Source organism: Arachis duranensis, chromosome 3 (assembly GCF_000817695.3).
Source record: "Arachis duranensis cultivar V14167 chromosome 3, aradu.V14167.gnm2.J7QH, whole genome shotgun sequence".
Classification (NCBI taxonomy): domain Eukaryota; kingdom Viridiplantae; phylum Streptophyta; class Magnoliopsida; order Fabales; family Fabaceae; genus Arachis; species Arachis duranensis.
The window spans coordinates 126,847,762-126,871,491 of NC_029774.3; the positions used below are offsets into that span (position 1 = coordinate 126,847,762).

At 30.7% G+C, this 23,730-nt stretch overlaps 3 protein-coding genes across 4 annotated transcripts; 2 read left to right on the forward strand and 1 right to left on the reverse strand.

The window, feature by feature from the left end:
* Positions 1 to 6,130: 6,130 nt before the first annotated feature.
* Positions 6,131 to 7,071, forward strand: LOC107481212 (ribonuclease 1-like). The gene is given in 2 exon segments (XM_052258324.1): positions 6,131 to 6,364; positions 6,366 to 7,071. Coding segments are annotated over 2 exon segments (693 nt in total). The 5' UTR covers positions 6,131 to 6,262; the 3' UTR covers positions 6,957 to 7,071.
* A 2,839-nt stretch (positions 7,072 to 9,910) lies between these two features.
* LOC107481211 (beta-1,3-galactosyltransferase GALT1) lies at positions 9,911 to 13,973 on the forward strand. 2 transcript variants are annotated; one of them, XM_052258739.1, is made up of 9 exons: positions 9,911 to 10,209; positions 11,009 to 11,090; positions 11,300 to 11,994; positions 12,311 to 12,540; positions 12,615 to 12,899; positions 12,980 to 13,108; positions 13,190 to 13,369; positions 13,443 to 13,550; positions 13,629 to 13,973. In XM_052258739.1, the coding sequence occupies exons 1-9, from the start codon at positions 10,140 to 10,142 to the stop codon at positions 13,848 to 13,850; spliced, it is 2,001 nt and encodes a 666-aa protein (XP_052114699.1). In that variant the 5' UTR covers positions 9,911 to 10,139; the 3' UTR covers positions 13,851 to 13,973. The 2 variants fall into 2 exon arrangements, with proteins under 2 accessions (XP_052114699.1, XP_015956920.1); XM_016101434.3 differs by having other exon boundaries at positions 10,142 to 10,209; positions 11,009 to 11,994.
* A 5,950-nt stretch (positions 13,974 to 19,923) lies between these two features.
* LOC107481210 (myb family transcription factor PHL8) lies at positions 19,924 to 21,497 on the reverse strand. Its single transcript, XM_016101432.3, has 6 exons — positions 21,253 to 21,497; positions 21,070 to 21,146; positions 20,904 to 20,967; positions 20,754 to 20,832; positions 20,589 to 20,658; positions 19,924 to 20,516 (listed from the first exon to the last, which is right to left on the reverse strand). The coding sequence occupies exons 1-6, from the start codon at positions 21,374 to 21,376 to the stop codon at positions 20,040 to 20,042; spliced, it is 891 nt and encodes a 296-aa protein (XP_015956918.1). The 5' UTR covers positions 21,377 to 21,497; the 3' UTR covers positions 19,924 to 20,039.
* Positions 21,498 to 23,730: the final 2,233 nt, after the last annotated feature.

Consider the following 23,730-nt stretch of genomic DNA (forward strand, 5'->3'; position numbering starts at 1 on the left):
AAATAAATTTTAATGATTTTATAGTTTTATGTTAGTTATAGTTTAAAATATTATTTTAATATAATTTTTTAATATTATAAATTTTTTTTGCAATAATTAATTTTAATAAATAAAAAATACTCATATATTTTATATTTAATTATTTAAGAATAAAAGATTTTGTTGGCATTTAAAGTATTGTATATTAAAGTATTACCATTTAAAGCATTTATTTATGTACTAGGATATTCTATATTTATTAGAGTCCATTAATGTTCTTGTTTTATATTAGCCTTTGATTTTTATCTAATAAAATAAAAAATGATCTAAAATAAAATTGATCTATATCTCTGTGATTCAAATAATAATATCATATGAAGTAACAAAGATGTATTCTGATTCAAAATTTCTAAGATACTAATTAATTAAATTTAATAATTTATAGATGTGAGCAATAATTTCTATTGTGATTAATAATTAAAAAAATATTTGAAATAATGTTTACTAGTATTTGAAGACATATGTTTACTCTTTCTTTTTTCTTTCCTCTATTTTTTATTTATTCCTATCTTGAGAAATGCTACATTTACAATTGTATTGAACAACTATATCAACAGTTATAAAAAAGAGAATAATAAAGAAAGACACCAAGTACTACACCATGTATGATACAACATCCAACCAATTAAATTAAATTAAAAGTATTAAACTTTGCACTCATTTTTTTCCTTTTTTTTTCAGTTTGAGTAAGAGTTTTTATTTTTTATTATATAACTGGTTTTTTTTCCAATTTAAAATGATTTTGGCTCAATTTTATTCATTTAAAAATTTAATTCATTAAATGAAGTTGTTCTCATCTATTTATTCAAACTTCTGTCTCTCAACGGTGCTAAATTAATTTAAGAATAAAATCTATTAATTTGGTAATATCATTGTAAAAGAAACAACAAATAATAATATTATTATAAAAGAACAACAAATAAGAATTCGTCTGCTATTGATAATTATTTTAATTTATAACCTTTCTTAAATCAAATCCTATTTTTTTTTTAGTTTTTTTACAGTATTTCTCACCCAACAGACCAATAACTAATTCGTTCCAAATCTAAAATTCATTTAAGAATCCATCTTCGGTCAATGAATCGCTACATATATCTAATAATAAAACATACCATAATCATGTTATCATATCTTTTATATTAAAAAACGTGAATCTTGCTTCGGCTATAGTTAATAACTTAATATTATGCTTTATACGATATTTATGAGAAATTAAAATAAATAAATATATAATGGTACAAAAAGAATTTTTCCTCCTAAAACAAAATCATATTTGTATTTTTTTGGAGGTTAAATTTTGTTTGTGAAATTTAAATAAATAAGAAAAATTAATTTAATTGTCATATTCTATATAAAATGTATGAATTATGGTATTTATATACAAATAAGAAATTTAAAGTAGTTGAACGATGAGAATAAGAATCCTACCAATCTCATATTTGGAGAAATAAAACCTGAAAAATTGGAAAAAGAATGATAGAAGTTATGCCACTACTTGTAGAGAGATTGTTTTGGTTGTCGAGGAATATTTTAAAGAAATGTTCACTTCAATTAACAATACTGATCAAGGCCATCTATTTGAAAATTTTTGTACTAAAGTTACTTCTGTCATGAATTGTAAACTGTTACGTCCAGCCTCAACGGAAGAAGTTAAAAGAGTAATTTTTAATGTCCATCCCAGAGTGCCTCAAGTGATGACGGATTCACTTTTAAATTCTTTCAATTTTATTGGAATATTATAGCGGAAGATGTTTTTAAAGCAGTCCAAGATTTTTTTGTTAGTGGTCGAATATTAAAAAGTTTCAACCACACCCACATTTACCTAATTCCTAAGATCCCAGATACAAAGGTAATGGCCTAGGTTAGACCTATAAGCCTTTCTTCAATTGTGTACAAATTTATTTTTAAAGTATTGGTTCATCGGCTCCACTGCTCCAGAGTTTCATGAATTGTCAAATTAGTCCAACAAAGAGCGCATTTGTGAAAGGCTAGCTAATTTTTGTCAATATTCTTATAGTTCATGAACTACTTGAAGACTAAGAAGAAGGGTTTGGTGAATGAAATGGTTTTGAAACTTGATATGGACAAAGCATTTGATAAAACTGAGTGACAATTCCTATGATTTATACTAGAGAAGCTTGGTTTTGATTCAAGATAGATTGGTTGGATACAAGAAATGGTGACAACTATTTCTTACTCTGTCGTTGTTGAAGGATAACCCTATAATTTTTTCAAGTCAAATAGAGGTATCCGTTAAGGTGACCCTCTATATATCTCTATCTTTTTCTATTTTGTGCGGAAGATTTTTTGGTTTTTCCTACCTTCTGAACAAGGTAGAGCAAGATGGTATCCCCTCAGGTATTCAAATTAATCAAAGATGCCCAACAACGAATCACCTTCTCTTTGTAGATGACTCAATTCTATTTTGTAAGGTGAATGAAGATAGTTGTGACAGAATTATGGAGCTGCTTTTGAATTATGAGAATGTGAGTGGCCAAAAGGTGAATTTGGATAAATCATCTTTATTTTTCAGCAATAACACTCCTAGAGAGGTTCGATTGAACTTGGCGGATAGACTGCATATTAACTATATAGAAGCCCAAGATAAATACTTGGAACTACCCTCGGTTATCCAATGTTCTAAGAAAGTAACCTTCAGTTTCATTAAAGAGAAAATAAGAAAGAGGGTTCAAGGATAAAAAAGGAGACTCCTTTCATCAGTTGACAAACACGTTTTGATAAAAGCAGTGGGAGAGGCGACTTTTTGTCTTGTTTTAAACTCTCTGACTCTTTAATAAGAGAAATTCATAGTATTTTATCTCAATTTTGGTGGGATAAAAAAGGTTCAGAAAGAAAAATGACTTGGGTGAGTTAGGATCTTATGTCAATGCTTAAAAAAGAAGGCGATATTGGATTTAAAGACCTACGAACCCATAATCTGGCATTGCTCGCTAAACAATGCTAGAAACTAGCTACCCAACCAGATTCTCTTATAGCCATGGTCTATAAAAAAATACTATAAATACAGTTCTATCATAAAAGCAGAGGCGGATAACTTACCTTCTTGGGAATGACGGAATGTTCTAGAAGGTCGTTTAGTTCTAGAAAAACAGCTTATTTGATAGGTTGGCAATGACAAAAACATTCAAATTTTCATTGACCCTTAGCTCCCTCTCAATCATCCATTCCTAATCCCTCTTTCAGCTGTCACAGATATTCAGAGACACAACATTATGTGAGTAAAAGATTTAATGTTACCCAATAAAAGCTGGAATCAGAATCTAATTAACCAACTATTCTTACTTGAAATTAGTCAGAAAATTCTATCAATTACAATCTCAGAAGGTGAAGACAAACTTCAATGGAATGCAACTCGAAGCAGAAAATATGAGGCAAGCTCTGGCTATGAAGTGGTGTATCATTTCAACAAACACTCTTCAATAGAGTTTTGCCCAGAAATTCTCTGACGTAAAGCAATCTGGTGCCAAATGTGGAGACTTTCTCGTCTTCCAAAGTTAAAGATTTTCCTATGGAGAAGTATGCACGAGAAGCTCCCTGTCCTTATCTTGCTCAACCAGCGCTTCCCTTTCATTTTTCTATTATGTCGTCGCTACCAACAAGATACAGAATCGATCAATCATTGTCTATTCTTATGCGAGAAAGCAAAAGAGGTATGGAATAAAAGTCTCATCACCATAAATTTTGTCAACAATAACTTACCTTTCTTTTGGTCGGTCTGGTCAGAGAGATCTGAGCACTTCAGAGTTTGACATGGTGGGTTATCACAGTTGGTGTTGTTAGCAACATTGTGCTGGAGATTGGGAAATATGAAAATCCAGAAACAACATGATCTTTGAACAAGAATTGATCTCTTCAGAAGCAACAGTGAAGTCATATTTGAAGCTTGTGAATGAGTCATCTTCTAATTCTTAGTTCTGTATTCACTTTCTTTTTTCTAATCTATTTTCTCTTTTATTCATGTTTTGTTGCTGTATTCATACTTTAGCGAACTTTAGAAATATCTTCATTCTTTTGTTATGTGTTTTAGTATGGATCCCATTGTATTTTGCTTCAATCAATAAATAAAATACATCTATTTTTGAGAAAAAAAAACGATGAGAATAAGAATTATGCGAGTGATGATGAAATAGAATAATTTATTATTATTGTTATTAACAAAACTGAATTTAAATTTATTTTATAAAAAATATCTATCTATGTTATTTAATTGGATAATAATTATTATTATTGAGTTAAAACCTTTCAAACACGCTCAATGAACGAAATATACAGGCTTAAAAGTATTTATAATTGTTTTTTCTTTCTAATTGCATTCTAACATGAGTTAACAAGTTATTAGAAATATATTTTATTAGATATTTCAGAAATAAATCTAATTTATTTTTCCATTGCTAAATTTAAAATTAATATATTAAAAATAATGAATGATAAATGATTTGAAATATATTTTCTTTTTATGTAGTTATAAGCGTTGCTAAATTGGACTAATATATTTTCCTAAAACGATTTAGGTGACAATATTGAAATTCATTTCAGGTAAAACGAATTACAATAATTAAAAGAAGAGAACATGCATGTATGCAAATTTCAAAAAGCACAATCATGTAACGTCTCTTTTCATTTATTTTAAACATGTAAATTAACCTAAATTTTGTATTTTTTATTATGTTTAATATTTTTGTATTGCATCACAATCATAAATATTTTTTATTATTTTAATATTTTTGCATTGCATCACAATCATAAATATTAAAAAATATTAATGACCATACACATATATTTAAAGAAAAAATTAGTTAAAACTTCTAGGAACCAAAATCCTATAAGTTAAAACCTTTTTGGTCTTTCCGAAACTAAAGCTACACATTTTATCATTTAAAAAGTAAATCGTTAAAATAAAATATTCTAGGATTGAAGTATATATGTGCTTTTTCTCTTTTTGAAATTAGTTAAAAACTTATAATCTTATATCATAAATAATCTCACCAAAATAAATAAAAAAAAGTATGGAGAGACAATGAGAATATTAAACAATATAAACAATAGATATGTCGGATATTCAATTTAATAGGTATGCAGATAATTATGTCGATTCTTAATTAGATGATTATTTCTTTTAATTCGGTTACTCATGTATAGTTAATAATTACTGAATGTTTAATTCACTAGGTATGCGGATAGTTATACTAATGTTAGGATTTATGAGGTAATTTGGGGTAGAATATCATTTTATTTTATTGAAAAATTTCTAAAACCTATTATTTACATTATTCACAAAAATCATTGTATACCTAACAAAACTGAAATAAAAAACATGGACGTTTACAAACACCTAATGCATGTAGAAGGATAACCCCACAAAAGTGTGCACTATCAAATTTCCGATCCTCTTCTAATTAGAGCAACGGTTGTCTATGTGAACACATTTGAGTTGAAACGCATACATTATTAGCAGACTAACAGTATTTATTATTGGTCCCAAATATGAATGTGGAAAAAAACAAATATGAGTAATAAACAAAGGAGAACCATACCACGCAATCCCAATTCCCATCTCTATTATTTGGCTTTTGAAAATTAAATAAATTAAAATAAAACAAAAATAGTTCATCTCAGTTTTATCTCTCAAGTGGGGTTCGTTGTCAAATTTAATCTCTTACTATAATCTTTTTAAGGGAGATTAAAAAAAATGTAAAAATAAAAATGTTAAAAAATTAATACTATAGCCACTAATTTTACCTAACATTATAATAAGTTGCTAAAATAAATTCAATATAAATTATAAAAAATTATTAAATTTTAATTTTATTTTTTTAATTAAATTTTGGATAATTTTATTTTTAATAATTTCAATTGTTTTATATTAAATATTTGTTGTAATGTTGGCAGTAGTAGTGTGAAACGAAAATAATATGGACCGACATGGCAGTGTTATTATTGTGCAGTGACAGTTACACACGTAAACAGTTATCATTGGATGATTAAGATACGTGAGAAGCATATACTGTCCTTGATCCCAAACCTTTTCAAATATTAACCTTTGAATTCCTACTCTATAAATAATTCATCAGAATCCACCACTACTCTCCACATCTCATAATCATAACTACTCTGCACTCCACTCCCTAGAAGTAACCTCAACTTCTAATCAAAAGTTGCAGTAACATTATTGTTATCCTTAGAGACAGTAACAAATTAAAGAATGGAATCTAACGGGTCGATATTGATGTTGATGAAGCTTGTGGTGCTTCAGTACTTGGCAGTTGTGTGTGTCTCACAGGATTTTGATTTCTTCTACTTTGTTCTATATATTGCAGTGGCCAGGATCTTACTGTGACACAAAGAGCAGTTGCTGCTACCCAACAAGCGGGAAGCCCGCTGCAGATTTCGGCATTCATGGCCTCTGGCCTAACAACAATGATGGGTCTTACCCTTCTAACTGTGACTCTAACAATGCTTTTCAACCATCTCTGGTATCAGATCTGACAAGCAGCTTACAAAGAAACTGGGCGACACTGGCATGTCCAAGTGGGAATGGGATACAATTCTGGAGCCATGAATGGGAGAAGCATGGAACTTGCTCAGAGTCAACGTTGAAGCAACATGACTACTTCCAAACAGCTCTGAATCTGAAACAGAGAGCCAATATCCTGAGAGCCCTTACAAATGCAGGAATAGCGCCAAATGGGAATGCTTACAGCTTGAGCAGCATAAAGGGAGCCATCAAGCAAGGAGTAGGGTACACTCCATACATAGAGTGCAACGTGGACTCCTCAGGGAACAGCCAGCTGTACCAAGTGTACCTGTGTGTCGATGCATCTGCTTCACGCTTCATTGAGTGCCCTGTCTTCCCCAACGCCAAATGTGCTTCCCAGATTCAGTTCCCTCCATTCTAGATCACTAGCATTATTGTTATTCCCTTTTCATAATCAATAATGGCGTGTATTCTATGTTTTATTTAATGTGTCAAATTAAAGTAAACTAAGAGCATGCATATACCTTCATTTTGATTTAATTCATGGGAAATGGGACAAAATTTAATAAAGATTACATGCATGCATGTATGAACACGGAAGCACGAGGCTTACACGTCAATCTCCATCAACCTGCCGACACGTGTATGTGTTGAGTTTTGATTAACGTACAACATGATCCGTCCAAGCAAAGCGATGTTTTGCTTCAATCGTTTGCTATATGCCAGATACACATGAATAGAAGATTCAAAGGTCCTTCTCAAATTGACTTGCTAGAACGCAAGTCCACCAAACCTTTCTACTAAATAAAAGACACAAAATATACGTATTTAAATGAAGAGCAATGTTAGGGGACAATAATTTTTGTGATTGTTAGCCATCAATGATGATTTGATGGTGTGAGATTGGTGTAAAATTTTATCCAATATCTCACCTTTTTCTGCTGGTTAGATACTGACTAAAATTCAATAGAATTGCTGGCCCCTAGACTTTCCCTTAAATGAATTCACTGTTAATTTTATTTCATTTTTGGTAAATTGAATACTACCTATTGAAAGCTAGGTAAAAATTAGATGGAGAATGCCTGATTGATTAAATTTGGAATATCAGGGATTGAAGCAGATGTTGGAGTGGATTTTATTTACAGCCTAGAGAGTAGAGAGCATTAAAGAGGTCACAAAAGAGGCTAATGGGTTTAATCCATCATTGGATATTGAGTCCAAAATCAATAATATAAAAACCTCCCAAACTGCAGCCCATATTTTATAATTAATAAGTCTCTCGGACCACTTTTTACTCTTTTGATACTCTCTTTTCCTCTTCGGCTCTGGTTTAATTGGGTGCATGTTTCTTGGGGGTTTTATGGGCTTAGGCCTTGTCCATGTACTGGGCAATGACGACAATAAATTCTTCGACTCTGACCAAGAAAACAAATGCTTCGACGAATCCACAGAGAGTATATATTGTAATATAATATTTTTTCAGAAGGGCCTGTAGTATTCTTGCTATCTTCTTTTCTTTTTTTTTTTTCTTGAAAACCTGCTACTTCTTTTCAATATCAGGAATTACTGAAAAAAAAGAAGAAATCAGGAGTATTGCGTAACGGTCGTCGGCAGCGTATTGTTTCATCCAATTGCTAAGGCCATTGGAGCTAGGTATCACAGCAACCGTTGAAGGCGACGCGGTGGCGAATGATACCTGGGTCAGGGGGAGGAACCGAGGAAGGGTGATTCGATGATTAGGTATCGGGTCGGGTGGGTCACATGTTGCTTTCCGGGCTGCTCTGCTCTGTCAGCCTTGACCCGTGACAAAAAAAAGTCTATTCCTAGGAATAAAGTCAACATGAATTTAATACCAAAAAAAATGTCAACATAAATTTAATATCAGTTTTAATTTTTGGGTTCTTAACGTAAAAATTTGCGACATAATGAAAGTAAATAGTCAAAATAATTTCTCAAATTTTATGAAACACTATGACCATTTACTCGACAGTCGACATAGTGCATCAACTTTTAGGAAATGAACTTTTGTTCCCTTCATACAAATTTAAATGGACACAGAATACCATTAAGCTAGTATTATATTGACGATGAAATTATTAACTATATTTCTCTGCAGGCTGCACTATGAACAGTTAGCTGGTAATAAAATTATAATAGGTAATTATTAATTTAACATTTTCTTGCAATTTTAATTGCTGACTGTTAATGATAAAGCAGTAATTAACATATGTTTTCTTATGCATATATAGGTGATGAAAGCAGGCGAACTAATCACGATTTGCGCTTCCTAACTACCGAAACAGAAAATTGCAAAACCAAATAACCAATACATGAAAAGATGAAAAAGCTACTGGGAAAGGCTTTTGGTTATTGGAGGTTGATACCTTGATATATACTTCATGTGACCACCATAAAACTCTTTCTATCTCTCCTTTAATTTCCACCAACAAAATCATTAAACCACTACGCTTTTAATTTGCTTCGTAGGAAAGCTAATAGAATGTATGAATAATAATGGACGGCATGACCAAGTCACTGATTCTGAAAAATTAAAACTCTCTTTTAATTATGGCAGAGCAAATTAAAGACTTTTCCCTCAAATTTCTTAATTATTGTTACTATTAAATAACAAAGCTGAATAATTTGTCATTACATTATCATTTTTATAAGAGTTTACAGTTCATCGTCTAATTATTATGCTTTACTTAATTATAAACTCTGATCGATTCTTATAACAATTATCTCAAAAAATAAAGTTAATTGTAAATATATATAAATCATCCCTCTCCCTCCCTCCACCCCCTTTTTCTTTTATCGAAGTGTTAATTTTAGAGAAGATTCTTTCTCGTATTTCTGTTATATAAAATCGTTTTCTTAACAAAACTTGATATCATTTAAAGTGAAACTTTGTAAAATAAAACAATTTTTACATATAAAGTTGTAAAGTAGTAGTCTCATACAAAAAAGAAAAAAACAATTACTAATAATCCAAAATGAAGAAGAAACTCCACTACTACGTTGCTTCATAAAAATTTTCATCTATGTAGAATCTTAATGCTCTCATGAGAGGAGTTATATTACTTGACAAAGAACTAGTATGATAAGTTGATTATCTTAAGGAATGGCGTAGAAAAGGCAACAAGGTCAAAAAGAAAAAGTTAGGGCGGAATTCCGTTCTTTGTTCGTTGTTTGTGGCAGTCCATTCAGGTGCCGCCATATGTCAACTCAACAATATTTTCTAAAATAATTTTTTTATTAATTTTTAAATTTAAATTAAAAATTAATAGTAAAATTACAATACTATTAGTTGACTTAGACTATAAGGCTTCACATATCACATATGAGTTTTCTTTTCACGCTGTAGCACCATTCAAACTTCAAATTTCAAAGCAATTAAGCTATCCTCTCACACAGTCACACATGTTATGTTCTCAACGAACCAAAAAGCTCAATGTCCGACTTTCTTCTTCTTCTTTGTTTTTAAAAAAAATAGTTTATGAATAGATTATATTAAAGTTACGTTGTTTACTTTTCTTTTGGCTGCTGTTTTTTCTTTATTCCGTGTGGAACTGCTTTGAATTGAAACTTGAAAGCCTCGAAGCCTATGAAAACCAACACTGATCAGCACTTGTTTCCTCCTTACATACATTTTCTCGAGAAAATCCCATCACCAGGTAATTAAGCACTTCTTCATGATTATTATATTAATTACTTCTTACTCTTCCACTTTGCGCGCTCTCTCTTCCCCTCCCTGCTTTTATATGCTGCTCTTGCCTCCTGCTGCTGCTGCTTTTTTGTTCTCCTTCCGTGTTCTTTTATAAATGATAAGATACGTGAGAATTATTATTCTACGTTTTTATGATCTTTGCAACTTTTCAGTAATTCCTTATATATATGGTTTTATAATTAATCCTGAAATTATGTTTATGATTCATCCTGCATCGTCATTTAAGTGTAAGATAGGAATGCTTAGAGTTCAATATAGGTATCGGTGATTATTATTAATGTTGAATAAACCATAAATTAAAAAAATATTACCGGTAATCAGAATTTATTGTTTTTGACCTTACTTATCCATCAACTTAATTTTTTTAGTTTAGTAATCTAGTAATATATTTTATCCCATATTTTTAAATATTAATAGCTAATTGATATAAAAAAATAATCAATTCTGATGTATATATGATATCTGTTTAGCTATGTTGACCAAATGGCGTTTTACAGGGGACCCTTTGACTGCTAGCCAATATAGCTAACCTCTTTTGTTAATCTTATTATTTGTTGTTCGTTTGAATATTTTGTTACTAAGAAACCATTTACTGCTAGAGAATGATTTTACTTACCCCTAATAATCATCTTATATCATTTTGTTTATTTGTTTGTTTCCGTTGCCGTTTGTAATTGAGTTATTTTATGCATATATATGAATGCCGGCTTTTTAATGACCTATTTTCTGTTATTCTCTATATACAGGTCAGCTCCAGCATGGAAATATTATATTATATTCTTTCCTAGTAACTATTATGGTGGATATCTCAAAGCTCACTGATATTTGGTGGAGTGATTTTTTACTATTTTGTATTTTTCACCAATTAATTTCATTCTTTATTAGTTTCTAGTTCTAGCGTACTGTTAAAGCATAGGATATTTCACTTCAGCAACTTCATTATTCATAGGATCATTAAAAAAAATGAAGAAGTGGTATGGCAGGATTGTGATAGCATCATTGTTCATGTTGTTCATGGTTTTGCTCCTTAGATACAGTTTCATGAAGTATCCTAACGGGGCAACATATCTTACTCTGGTTCCTGTTTCTTTGAACAACAAAACCGATCCTATAAAGTGGGTTGATCCTATGGTTGCACCTGTTCAGAGTCCAAACAATGATTCTCAAGTTGTTCCTTCAGACATTGTAGTATCTAGCCTCTTTTCCATGAACAATTTCACCAAACAAGAGCAACAAACTATGCAGACATGGAACAAGTTAAAACACTTGCTTGATCATACTAAGGGATTGCCTAATGCTGTGGAAGCTGTTAAAGAAGCTAAAGGTGCATGGAATAGTCTTGTTTGCTTATTAGAAGAACAAAGGGAAGGTTATAGGAATGAGAGTTTGAGATTGAAGGAGAAACAATGTCCTTATTTTCTTAACAATATGAATTCCACAGAACTTGGTAGTGGTAGTTACAAGCTGAGGTTTCCTTGTGGCCTCACACAAGGTTCTTCCATATCTGTTATTGGCGTTCCCAAAGGGCTACTAGGCGATTTTCGGATCGACTTGACTGGAGAACCCCTTGCCGGAGAACCTGATCCTCCAATTGTTTTGCATTACAATGTTAGGCTCCATGGCGATAAGATCACCCAAGATCCTGTGATTGTTCAGAATACTTGGACAAAAGATCAAGATTGGGGTGCAGAGGAACGTTGCCCTTCTCCTACTCCTGAAAATGCTAAGAAAGGTGAGGAAAAAATGCTATATTCTTGTTATCTGTTTCAACATCACTATGAATTAATTATAATTGAAATTAAACACTTCCTCGTGATTATGTTATCGATTATTGAAAGTTTAATCCCCCAATGAATGATTACTACTGGTTTGGTTATTATCTCAGAAAAACACGTCTGATTGAAGAGAACAAACAAATTTCTAAATTTCTGAGACTTAGACACAAGTTTTCTATCTTAATTTTGTTATTGCCTTGATGTCTTTGTATTTTATGTCCTAAAACACTTACCAAACACAGCCTTGTCGAAAATTACTCTTTGTTTTGTCAGTTGATGAGTTGGAGCAGTGCAATAAGATTGTGGGAAAGAACATGGAGGGCAATGGCATGCAGTCCCACACTTCCAGGAAACTTTCAGCACCAAAAGAGGAACAACTGAAAAACAGAAAATATTTTCCTTTTAAGCAAGGCGATCCATTTGTTGCAACTATTAGAGTTGGATCAGAGGGAATCCAAATGACTGTTGATGGAAAACACATAACTTCATTCGCTTTTCGCCAAGTACTTCCTTTGACTCTTACCTTATTCTCAAATTAAGCATTGAAGCCTTGTATGATTGACTAACATAGTTTCAGACTTTGGAGCCATGGCTTGTGAGTGAGATGAGAATTTCAGGAGATGTTGAGTTAATTTCTGTCCTTGCCAGTGGTCTTCCTACATCAGAGGATTCAGAGCATATTGCTGATATAGAATCACTGAAATCTACTCCTATATCTTCCAATACCCCATTGGATCTCTTCATTGGTGTTTTCTCTACAGCTAACAATTTTGAGCGTAGGATGGCTGTTAGAAGAACATGGATGCAGTACAATGCAATTCGATCCAATCAAACCGCGGCCGTGCGCTTCTTCGTTGGTTTGGTAGGCACTACTAGTAATATACTTCTTCTGTTTCACAAAATTAATGTATCTAACGTACATATAATATGCCTTTTATACAGCATAAGAACCAAATTGTAAATGAAGAACTGTGGAAAGAATCACAAACCTATGGTGACATTCAGCTAATGCCATTTGTTGACTACTATAGCATCATCTCATGGAAAACTTTAGCAATCTGCATTTTTGGGGTAATGTTTTGTTCTTTCCTTCAACTTGGATATTCCTTCATTCCTGTCTGTGCCTTACAATCAGGCTCTTGTCTTTGACAGACAGAGATTGTTTCAGCAAGGTTTGTGATGAAGACAGACGATGATTCATTTGTTCGTGTGGATCAAGTTCTGGACAATTTGTATCGGATCAATGTGGATCATGGCTTGCTGTATGGACTCATCAATTCAGATTCTCGACCTCATCGAAGTGCTGATAGTAAATGGTACATCAGCCGGGAGGTAGAGACATACAAAACTGCTCTTCATTAAGAATGATGTGACGGTGTTTTACACTAACAAGTTTGTTTTTAAGGAATGGAGTGAAGAAACATATCCTCCATGGGCACACGGTCCGGGGTATGTGGTCTCACATGACATAGCAAGCATGGTGTACAAGAAATACACGCAAGGCCAATTAAAGGTAATCCATAATAATAATAATTATAACATAAAGTGTGTTATGAATATAAACATTTATATTGTTATATGTGGAAAACAGATGTTCAAACTAGAAGACGTGGCAATGGGAATATGGATATCAGAGATGAAGAAGGGAGGGCTAGAAGTTCGGTACGAGAAAGAAAGCAGAGTCTATAATGTGGGTTGCAAGGATGGCTATGTGGTTGCACATTACCAAGATCCTAGGCAGATGCTTTGTTTGTGGCAGAAACTTGAGCTTCGTCAAGGTCCAAAATGCTGTGCTAATCGTAGAAGAAGATGACTAATGGGATTTATGAGGGAGATTTATTATTATTATTATTATTATTATTATTATTATTATTATTATTTCTCATGTTATTTCCAACTCGGTAGATCATCACTAATCCATCGTAGAATAGATTGTTATATGTACAATAAAATATTTAAATTTTTAGATACTTATTTAAATAAACAAATGAAACAAAAAAATTTTGTATAGAGTTTTAATGAAAAATATGTGAAAATTTCAATAGTTAGTTCATATTTTTTGAAAATAATATAGTATATAGCGAATAAATGAATAAATAAAAAAATAAATTTAAAAAATTCTACAACTGAACACTCACCATTATTGTTAGAACATGGATATGTCTCACTAGATTTATACTGAGACCCTATCAACAGAGGGTATGTGTACTAATTGAGGTAGAGATACTTCAACCACGTTATAAATTTTGGCAAATGTTGAAGAAAGCATCTCGCTGAAAGCATGAAAATTAGCATGACCGCTGCGGCCAATGTAGCCTGTAGCCATAGATTTCATAGCCATCACGATGCCGTCGATGGCAAGGGGAATCCCTTGCAAGATTAACACGTGGAACTAAATTTTAAGAATATTATGACTGTAAAAAATTACAAACTCTCACTTATAAGAAAAAAATTATAACAATTGTTTATTAGAAATGCTTTCTATTCAATTGATTTCACTAACCAAGTTGAATCAAGTGATTTAGAATTATGTATCACTTATAATAAATTTTTAATGTAAATCTTTTTTTGTTTGTTCCTCTTCAACGTAAATTTTTTTTTTCTCTGAATTTTCTATTTCTGATTTTCTTTTTTTTTTTTTCAGATTTTCGTTTTTTCTTTGATTTCCTTGTATTCTTCTAGAATTTTATTCTCTCTCTTCAGATTTTCGATTTGCATTATTTGTTTTTTTGAAATTGAACAATATAATTAATATCGTTTAGGTTTTGCATATTTTAAAATAATGAATGATTTAAGTTCAAATTAAATGAATAAAGGTGACTTGAATTATTCTTTTGAATAGAATCAAGTGAACAATGTTTGGATCGTTCTTAATTTTATCTATTTTCATTCTTCAACAATTTTGAATTGAATAGAATCTAATGCAATTTAATAAAGTGATAATGAATAATTTCATTCTTCTTTGCTAAAATTCGTGTTGTTTATGAATTTGAATTTGGATAGAATGCAGCAATTTCTGAATTTATAGAATGTACAGTTTTTGGTTTATTTGTTATTACACAATGGTATTGTTATAATAATAATATTTTGGTACATTTGCAGTTTAGGAGTGTTGTCGATGAACAATTTGTCCCAAATGTTGGAATGACTTTCAAGACAAATTGAATGTAATGAAATCTAATGCAATTGAATAAAGTGATATCTTTTTTGCTAAAATCAGTGTTGTTTATGAATTTAAATTTGGATATAATGCATGAGTTTTTGAATTTATAAAATGCACAATTTTCAGTTCATTTATTATTACATAATGGTGTTGTTATAATAATATTTCGGTTCATTTGTAGTCTAGTTGTGTCGTCCATGAACAATTTGTCCCAAAGGTTGGGATAACTTTCAAGACAAATTGAATGGAATCTAATGCAATTGAATAAAGCGATAATGAATAATTTTATTTTCCCTTATTAAAATTAGTGTTGTCTATGAATTTGAATTTGAATAAAATGCAGGAGTTTCTCAATTTATAGAATGTACAATTTTCGATTCATTTGTTATTACACAATAGTATTGTTATAATAATATTTCTCATAGCGCATCTCCAAGAATCCTTTATAGAGTTTGAAGGAAAGTATCAATTCCTTCGAGAGCTTGTGTGAGACATTTAATAATGGGATATGTCTTAGTGCACCAAATCTCATTTTCTGGTCGATATCTTTCTTCTTATTGAGCATCTCAAATCGTGAACTTTCTGCAAGAATTTGAAAAATTATATTATATGATATATTTATAATACAAAAATAGAATTGATTTAATTTGTATATGCTTACATCGTAGTGGCTTATCTTTTTTTGGGATGGCCTTCTTTGTTATTTTGCTGGAAGGAATAAAAAATTTGGTCAATATTTAATAACAGCATCAAGTGAATCTTAGTTAATTCAAAAATGAATTGAAATTAGTTCAGATTTGAACAAGCAGTAAAAAATACTCAATTATCAACAAAAACATATTGAATTTATTTCTAAATCCAAATGAATTTTAAATAAACTAAGAAATAAACCGAAATTACTTAATGATGACACCAGAGAAAATTAGAACTAATAAAGATATTAGCGAAATGTTACAAGGAAAAAAAACCTTTATATCCTAACATTCATTAAAGAAGAGAACAAAAATAGTTACCAAGTACTAAACATATTTCTTGACAAAACACAATTAGAGTAATGACTAATGAGTGATAAGAAAATCACAACCAACACATATACCATAAGGATAATTGCATCTGATTATAAATTATTCAAGTGTATACAGTTGACAAATATCAGAACTATAACTAATTAAATAAGTTCATCAAATTCAAGCGAAACAAAACTAAACGAACCTCAATTAAATTGAAAAATGAACTGAAATTACTTAATGAAACCTTTTGCTGTTGAACCTTTTAGATGGTGGATTAATGATTCAGTCAAGCTCTAGCCTTTATCATGCACAGGATATGAATTATCCTGGAGAGGATATGACGTATATGATAGAAGTTTTGGTGTTTAGTAAAATAAATTTCGACTCATTTATGTTTTACTCATATAATATTTTCCTCTTTGATAAAAATGAGGATTAATTTTTTATTTTTGTTATGTTTTATTGAATAGTCACTTTTTATTTTTTTAAATTAGTTTTTGTAATTGTGTTGTGGTAAATAGTTTAGGTGTTTATAGAATAAATTTCAGTTTATTTGCGTCTAAATTTCGGTTTATTTGTGTTTTTATCGCTGTTGAGGTTCAATTAAGATGCAGCACAACTACTACATTTTTATTCGATGTCTTAGTTATAGAAAAAAATAAGAAAAAATTGAATCAGAGAAATTCGATTTATTAAATAAATGAACTCAATCCATTAAACCCTAAACCAAACTAGTAGAAATACAAGAAATGCGAAAGAAAAAACTGAACATAATTAACAAATAATTTTGTCAGTATCTTGAGAAATTTTTGTTGTTTTTTTTCTATATTTTTTGTTGATGATCTCAAATGCAGTACTGGTTTTTTTTTTGTAGTTTTCGCATAGAATTTAAAAGATTTTTGAGAAATTTTGAGAAAATTTTCAAAATTTTTTGTTACGATTTTGAGTATGAGATATGAATGGTTTTTCTATATTAGAGCGCGAAATGAGAAATAATATTTATTTAAAGTTTTGGATGTGTATTATATGCTTTTTTAACGAGAGTGATTTTTGTTATTATTAAACCTATTTGATTAAATTTAAATGATAATAAGATTTGAACGTGTAAGAAATCTCTTCTAATGAATATTTTTTATATGGGTATAAAATATAACACGCACTTACTAAAAGTGTATTAAAGTATTACACTCCCTAACTCGCTTAGTTACACTCTCTCATTCTGACAAATGCGCACACTTGGTTATTATATACACACACTCTTTTATAATTGTTGCTCAACCAACTTCTTTGCACTACTTGATTCTTAAGTCCTGTGCACTGCGTGTGCACTATACATAATAGATAATACACACACTATATATGAAGAGTAAGACGGTGATGATTACAAATATCATATCTATATTTTTATTACAACCACTACTTTTTAAATATCTAAACTATGCAATATACATGCATCATCATTATTGTTTTTAATTAATTTCTTAAAATATTCATTGCCAACTCTTTAATTTGATGATAACTCAATACTTTCTTGTCATGGTATAATTATTATGCTTTAAATCCATCTCTTTTTTTTATTAAAATAATAATTTTGTTCTTCACATACTGCATATCCAAAATAACAAAATGCAAAGAGGCTCCTAAAGACAAGCCTTTCTAATTAGCTATCTCTCCTTTCAGACGAAACCCAACTTCACCAAAACAGAACACAAATATGAAAATAATAGTGATAGTAATGTATGTGATCCTCTGCTTATCTTCTGATGCACCTGAGTATAGTGAGAATGATGAATATACAGATAACCGTCATGGGATGCTGAGAAGTGAAGATTTTGATTTTCAATTCCCAGCAACAATGTCAATGGGAAAGGGAACACAATAATAGTTGCATTATTCGTTCATATATATGTGTGTAGTTAAACTTCAAGCTATGCATTTGCCAAGGATGTTGTAAAACAAAAGTCCTTAAAATTAAGTGTATTTAAATATAAATTGACTTAAATAAAACTGCTCATATAGTTTAATTTAAATTGAAAACCGATCAAAACCAAACTAATTTAGGTTTTATTAGATTCTATTTTTGGCGAGCAACGGATCGGATTTCAAAATCTACTTCTCAAAATTGATCCAACACAATCTAAATAGTCGACCTATAATTTTGTCCAATGATGAAATTTAATATCTTTCTTTAGTACATGGCGAAGTTTGATGATTGCAGCTAATGGACAAGTGCTTGTGCCCTACCCAACAAAAGTGGCTGCTATTTCCTTAACTTATTATCAACTCATGATGCCTACACGAGGCAAGAACCAATTGAACTATCCATTGCTTTACACGACCGAGTGATGTTATAGCTTACCTTAAACCCTAATGGACGATAAAAGATGTTGTTTGCTTCATTATAATTGAGATCTATCACCGTTATAAAGAATATGTCACATAAAAGAGTGAAAGACTAATTAATTAGTTAGGAAGATTTTTCGGTCAAGCGACCTACTAATAGACCAAACCTAGGAGTAAGACTAAATTATTATTTAAACAAGAATTCAATGGGTAAGAACATTTTTTTATCTTAGACAGTGATGCCAATCACTTAAGGAAAAATCACTACTCATTTTTATTTGAACTATCTTTTTCTTTTTCTTTTTTTTCTCTTTTCCTTTTTCTCTGGATAATGAAAAAATCCTTACACTGTTAAGCAATCTTTTTCAATTTAAAGAAATAAAAATTTCATAGGTTTGACACCTAAAAGTTATTATAACTACTAAGTGTGTGTTTGGATTACAGTTTGCAAACGGGAGTTTGAATAAAATTGATTTTGCAAACTTGATTTTGATGAAAAGTAAGTTTGTGTTAAAGTGATTTATGTTTGGCAATATTTATATCAAAATGGATTATAGTAAAATAAATGTTGTTTGGATTACACTATTTAAAATCACTTTTAGATACAAAATTACTAAAATAGACATCAACTTAAATCATTTTTGTATATTATTTTAATTTAGATATTTGAATAGATCTTATTAATTAATTCTATAATAAAATTAATATTTATACACTAAAATAAAAATAATATATAAAAATTGGCAAAATATACTTTTAATTAAAACTAACAAAATATAAATTTTAGAGAGTACTAAGAATAATAAAAAAATTAAATATTTATCTTGGTAGTAATTGAAATAAATCAAAAAAATTTTTATGATATTTTTTATATAGTATATTTTTAGTACTCTTATTACTCTTATTTTTTAATATATTTGCAGAAGCTTAAAATTGTTGCTTCTTGAAAACGTGGTTTTGAATGCAAAATCACTTCTGCGTTCATGAATAAAAAATTTGCCAAACCAAAAATTGCAGCTTTCAAGATATCTAAACGTACTTCTTCTCTTTGAATGTGGTTGCCAAACACACCCTAAGTGTGTCCTACCCATCAATCTCCTCCTGGTACATTTTTTCATGCTGGTAAAACTAGGGTCACAACAGAATCATGCTCTATAGTTTGATGTCACCAACTGATAGATATTCCGGTAGGGTCTTGAGAAACCTCAAAAGCATAATAATATAATATAATTTATTTTAAAGAAGCAAGGTACCATGTTGTCACAGTAGAAATTTGTTGCACTATGGCCCAATATCAGCAACACAAGAGAAGGAATAGTGAAAGAGATGTGTCACACAATATATGACCATATATGTATATTATAACTTTTTCATGACCAGATAGATATACAGTCAATTTTTTTTTTTTTTGCTTTCTTAGTTTTCATTATATAAAATATACATAAGTTTATAAACAAATATTTTCTTCTTCTTTTATATGTGATGCTCATTGTTCCCAGAAGCTTGAACTGCAATTTAAATCTATTTGTTCTGAATTCAAGTCAATGATATCTGACACTAATTCAGATCTGCTCATCTTTGATGGCTGATCAACACAGCAGCTTGAACTCCTCTTTCTCCCAATAATAGATTCATCTTCCTGTTCCTTAGATTCTTTAAAGAGTGGCAACAATTCAAGTGAAGCAGTATTAGTAGTGTTAGTACTATTAGGCCTTTGATCCATTGAACTTTCAGAAGATGTCAAAGAACTTTCAATTTCAAGTGAACACATGGTTCCTCTGTTCTGTTTCCTCTGCCCACAGCTCCAACTGAACCCTCCTCTTGTTTCTGTCAGTTCCGAAATCGGAGGAGATCCCGGGCTGCCATTGTTGATCATTCCTGCAAGTGTTTCTTGTGCCTTGTGTAGTACTGATTGCAAGTACTTCCCTTGTGCTTCAATCTTAAGCTGCAAATGTCTCTGCACCTGAAAAAACATTATCCAAATTGATCTTTAACATATCCTTTGTTATGCTTCAATTTTAATTTAGCTACCTACCTCAATTTGCTCATAAAGTTTCTTCTGCACTTCCATTTGCATTTGGAGAGCCTCAGCAATTTGCATGCTTCTGTTGAACACAACATTTGATCAATGAAATTTTTAATACCAATTACAAAAGCATTCAACTAGTTTGATCAATTTTCTAACTATTATAATTATTACTCAGTCATCTCATTCTGTGTCCCAATACTTTCTTCCCTGCTGCTACAAGGACCTTCACTGTTCTTCATCTCTCTGCAATCTGCACCAAATGGGAAAAATGATCATTCATGGGAACAAGTTATAATAACTGAGAAACCATAACCAAGTTACCTTCATGTTTGTTGTTGCCAGAACAGATTTCAAGTTGGGGTTGGCTTTTCCCAAGTCTATATTTCTGCAATGACCAGAAAAACACAGAAAATATGTTGGTAAAAAAAAAAAAAAGAAGTCCATGATATTTGGAATGAGTGAAAGCAAGAAGAAGAAAGGGAAATGCCTGTAAATGGCTCTTGAGATGGTACAAAGTGAGTCCAGGAATCCCCATCACCCTCATAAGACTCTTTGGTGTTGCTTCTGCCACATGCACAGAAAATTATAATACAGACACATTAGCCTAACTCAAAAATACTAAAATAGAAAGGTATTGTTTTGTAGTTTGTACTATACAGTATACACTCACTTTCTGAACCTCCAAGCTGATTAATTGCCTCAATGAATCTTTGGTGAAGTTCAGGAGTCCATTTGAGCCTTGGCTTTGCATCAGTTGAGAGAATCAAGTGCATGCTACTTTGCACATTTTCCATTGTTTGTTGCTTCTTTTAGGAAAGAAAGAGTTACACTGTAACATGTAATGTAAGCAAACACAAGAGAGACTTTTCAGTTTTCAATGAATGAATGAATCCTTTTTTAGCTATGTATGAATCCTATATGATCTTATATATAAATTGGAGTAGTTGTTATGTCCCATGATCTCATTCTCATATCAGGAAGCATGAGTGGGGTTATGTTGGCGGAATATATGCCATCACCTCTTTCTCTTCCCTCACTCATTCCATTTTCATACACATTTTTCTCTTCTTCTTTTTTCATTTTTTTTCCTCTTATTTTTTGAATTTTAACTATTTTCTACCGATGCCAAATTGTCAAATAGTAGATAGGCCCGTTTATTGACTATAAAAAATATTAAATATATACAAAAAATTAGCTAATATGTATTTGATATAAATATATGTATTATTTAACTTATTTTCAATATGTATTTTGTGTTTTAATATGTATTATATACGAATAAATAATTTAGTGGTTGATTTTTTATATATATGTAGTATGACTGATTTGTTTTTTAATAGTTTCGAATTTGGATTTAGAAAAATTCTATTAGAAGAGATAATCACATATTTTCAAATCGAATCATTCAAATTTTTTATAATGTAAAAAAAATACTTTTAAATAAAAAAATACAGTAAGAATCTCTGGTACAGCAAAAACAAAGAAAGGAAAACAGCTCAATATTTGAGTCTTAAAAGGAGAGAAAAGAGGAAAAGTGTAAGGTTTGTTTTTATCTTGCTGTTTTCCCACTTCCCCTCTCTTTCTCTATGGGAGATTCCCCCATAGAATTGGCTAGACCCCACCATGATGAATAATGGGTGCAACTTTCAGGTAAAAAATGAGAATTAAATAAATATGTAATTTTGAAAAAATAAATTGAAAAAACGGTGACAATAATTGGTGGGGGTGAAATTATTATCATGAAAAAATAATTACATTTCTCTTGTGTTGGTGTGATTAAAGTGTAAACCTTAACTAATCAATCTTTCTTTTCCTTCAAATTTGATTTCCCCTTTTTAACAACCTTTTTTTTTCTTTTTAATGAAGAAGGGGTGTGTCTTTAATGCAATTGGCAGATTCTTTTTGTTCCTTGTAGGGATGGAGGAATCAAGGAATCTAGGATTAGATTTTTGGACCCATAATGAGCTTCCTCATATTTATTCTATATAAATGAAGTGTGCTATAGAAGAAACATAGCTAATCAAGCAATGTCAAAGAGATAAAGATGCACCCTCTTATCAAATCAACACCCACACCAATAAAAGCATGTGTCTGTTCAAGACATTCAACAAGTCTTCATTTCTTAGATTATCCTAACAATTTGAATTTTCAAACCCATCCACCCCCACCAAACAAAAAAAAAATTGTTCTATAAAGGGGTTATTATTGGGTTTAAGTCATAGCTAAGCACAAATTAGCCTTATCATCAGTTATCATCCATCAACATGTCATGTATAATAACTAATAAGACATATATGTAAAGCTTTATTCCTTCAAGTGGAGAATTTCACCAAAAACATGATGATTATTATGAGTCTTGTGGTAAAAAAAAAGGAAAAGGAAAGAAAAGGATAAAAGCAATTTAATGTGAGATTAATAATATAATGTCACAAGGATATGCAAAGAACAATCACTAGAATATGTGGGCATGCACTTTTCTTTGCAATTTGAAAGCACAAAAGTCCCATAAAGAAAAATATTCCATAAGGAATAATGTTTACTTTAATATTATATATATAGAAGAAAAGAAATTTTCACCATAAAAATAAAAGGGAAAAAAAGAAAGAAAGAAAGAAAGAAAGAAGACTATAATGGCCAACAACAAATCTTAAAAAGCCAAGTTGATCAAGTCACTCCTCAAGATTTTCCTTGGGTTGCGGTATAGGGCTTGATCACAAGAATCAAAATCCAATCATTATTGGTCTTCAAAGCTCTGCCATTTCAAGCACCATGGTTCCCAGCTAATTAGTGTTAGTTCCTCAACACATGAACAATTTCCCATGTTTTTTCTTTAAAACCAGTATCCAATAGTTATCAATAATTGAATACGATTATCTCTTTGATTAGATGATTTATTTATTTTTTTAATTCGAGAGGTACTAGATTATAAACATGTGGTTTGGTGGGTCCAACGAAAGGTTGTGGTTCTTCATCTGCAAGCATATGCTCGGTGTTTGTGTGTGTCTTGAAATTCAATTGCTTAAGTGGCAGGCTTTGTTCACATTGAAAGAAAGGAATATTATTATTGATTATTGACATGCATGCATTTTCATTATTTTATGGTATAAGTGGCCCAAATGTTTGAAAAACAAGTAAAGAAACAAGGGAG

What these genes read in the sequence shown, in the direction of transcription:
- LOC107481211 (XM_052258739.1), top strand. Translation starts at nt 10,140, where the DNA reads ATGAAAACCAACACTGATCAGCACTTGTTTCCTCCTTACATACATTTT. An exon ending in TCCTGAAAATGCTAAGAAAG is followed by an intron (nt 11,995 to 12,310) that starts GTGAGGAAAAAA and finishes TTGTTTTGTCAG; the next exon opens with TTGATGAGTTGGAGCAGTGC. An exon ending in TAGCAATCTGCATTTTTGGG is followed by an intron (nt 13,109 to 13,189) that starts GTAATGTTTTGT and finishes TGTCTTTGACAG; the next exon opens with ACAGAGATTGTTTCAGCAAG.
- LOC107481210 (XM_016101432.3), bottom strand. Translation starts at nt 21,376, where the DNA reads ATGGAAAATGTGCAAAGTAGCATGCACTTGATTCTCTCAACTGATGCA. An exon ending in ATCTCAAGAGCCATTTACAG is followed by an intron (nt 20,968 to 21,069) that starts GCATTTCCCTTT and finishes TGGTCATTGCAG; the next exon opens with AAATATAGACTTGGGAAAAG. An exon ending in ACACAGAATGAGATGACTGA is followed by an intron (nt 20,659 to 20,753) that starts GTAATAATTATA and finishes TGTGTTCAACAG; the next exon opens with AAGCATGCAAATTGCTGAGG.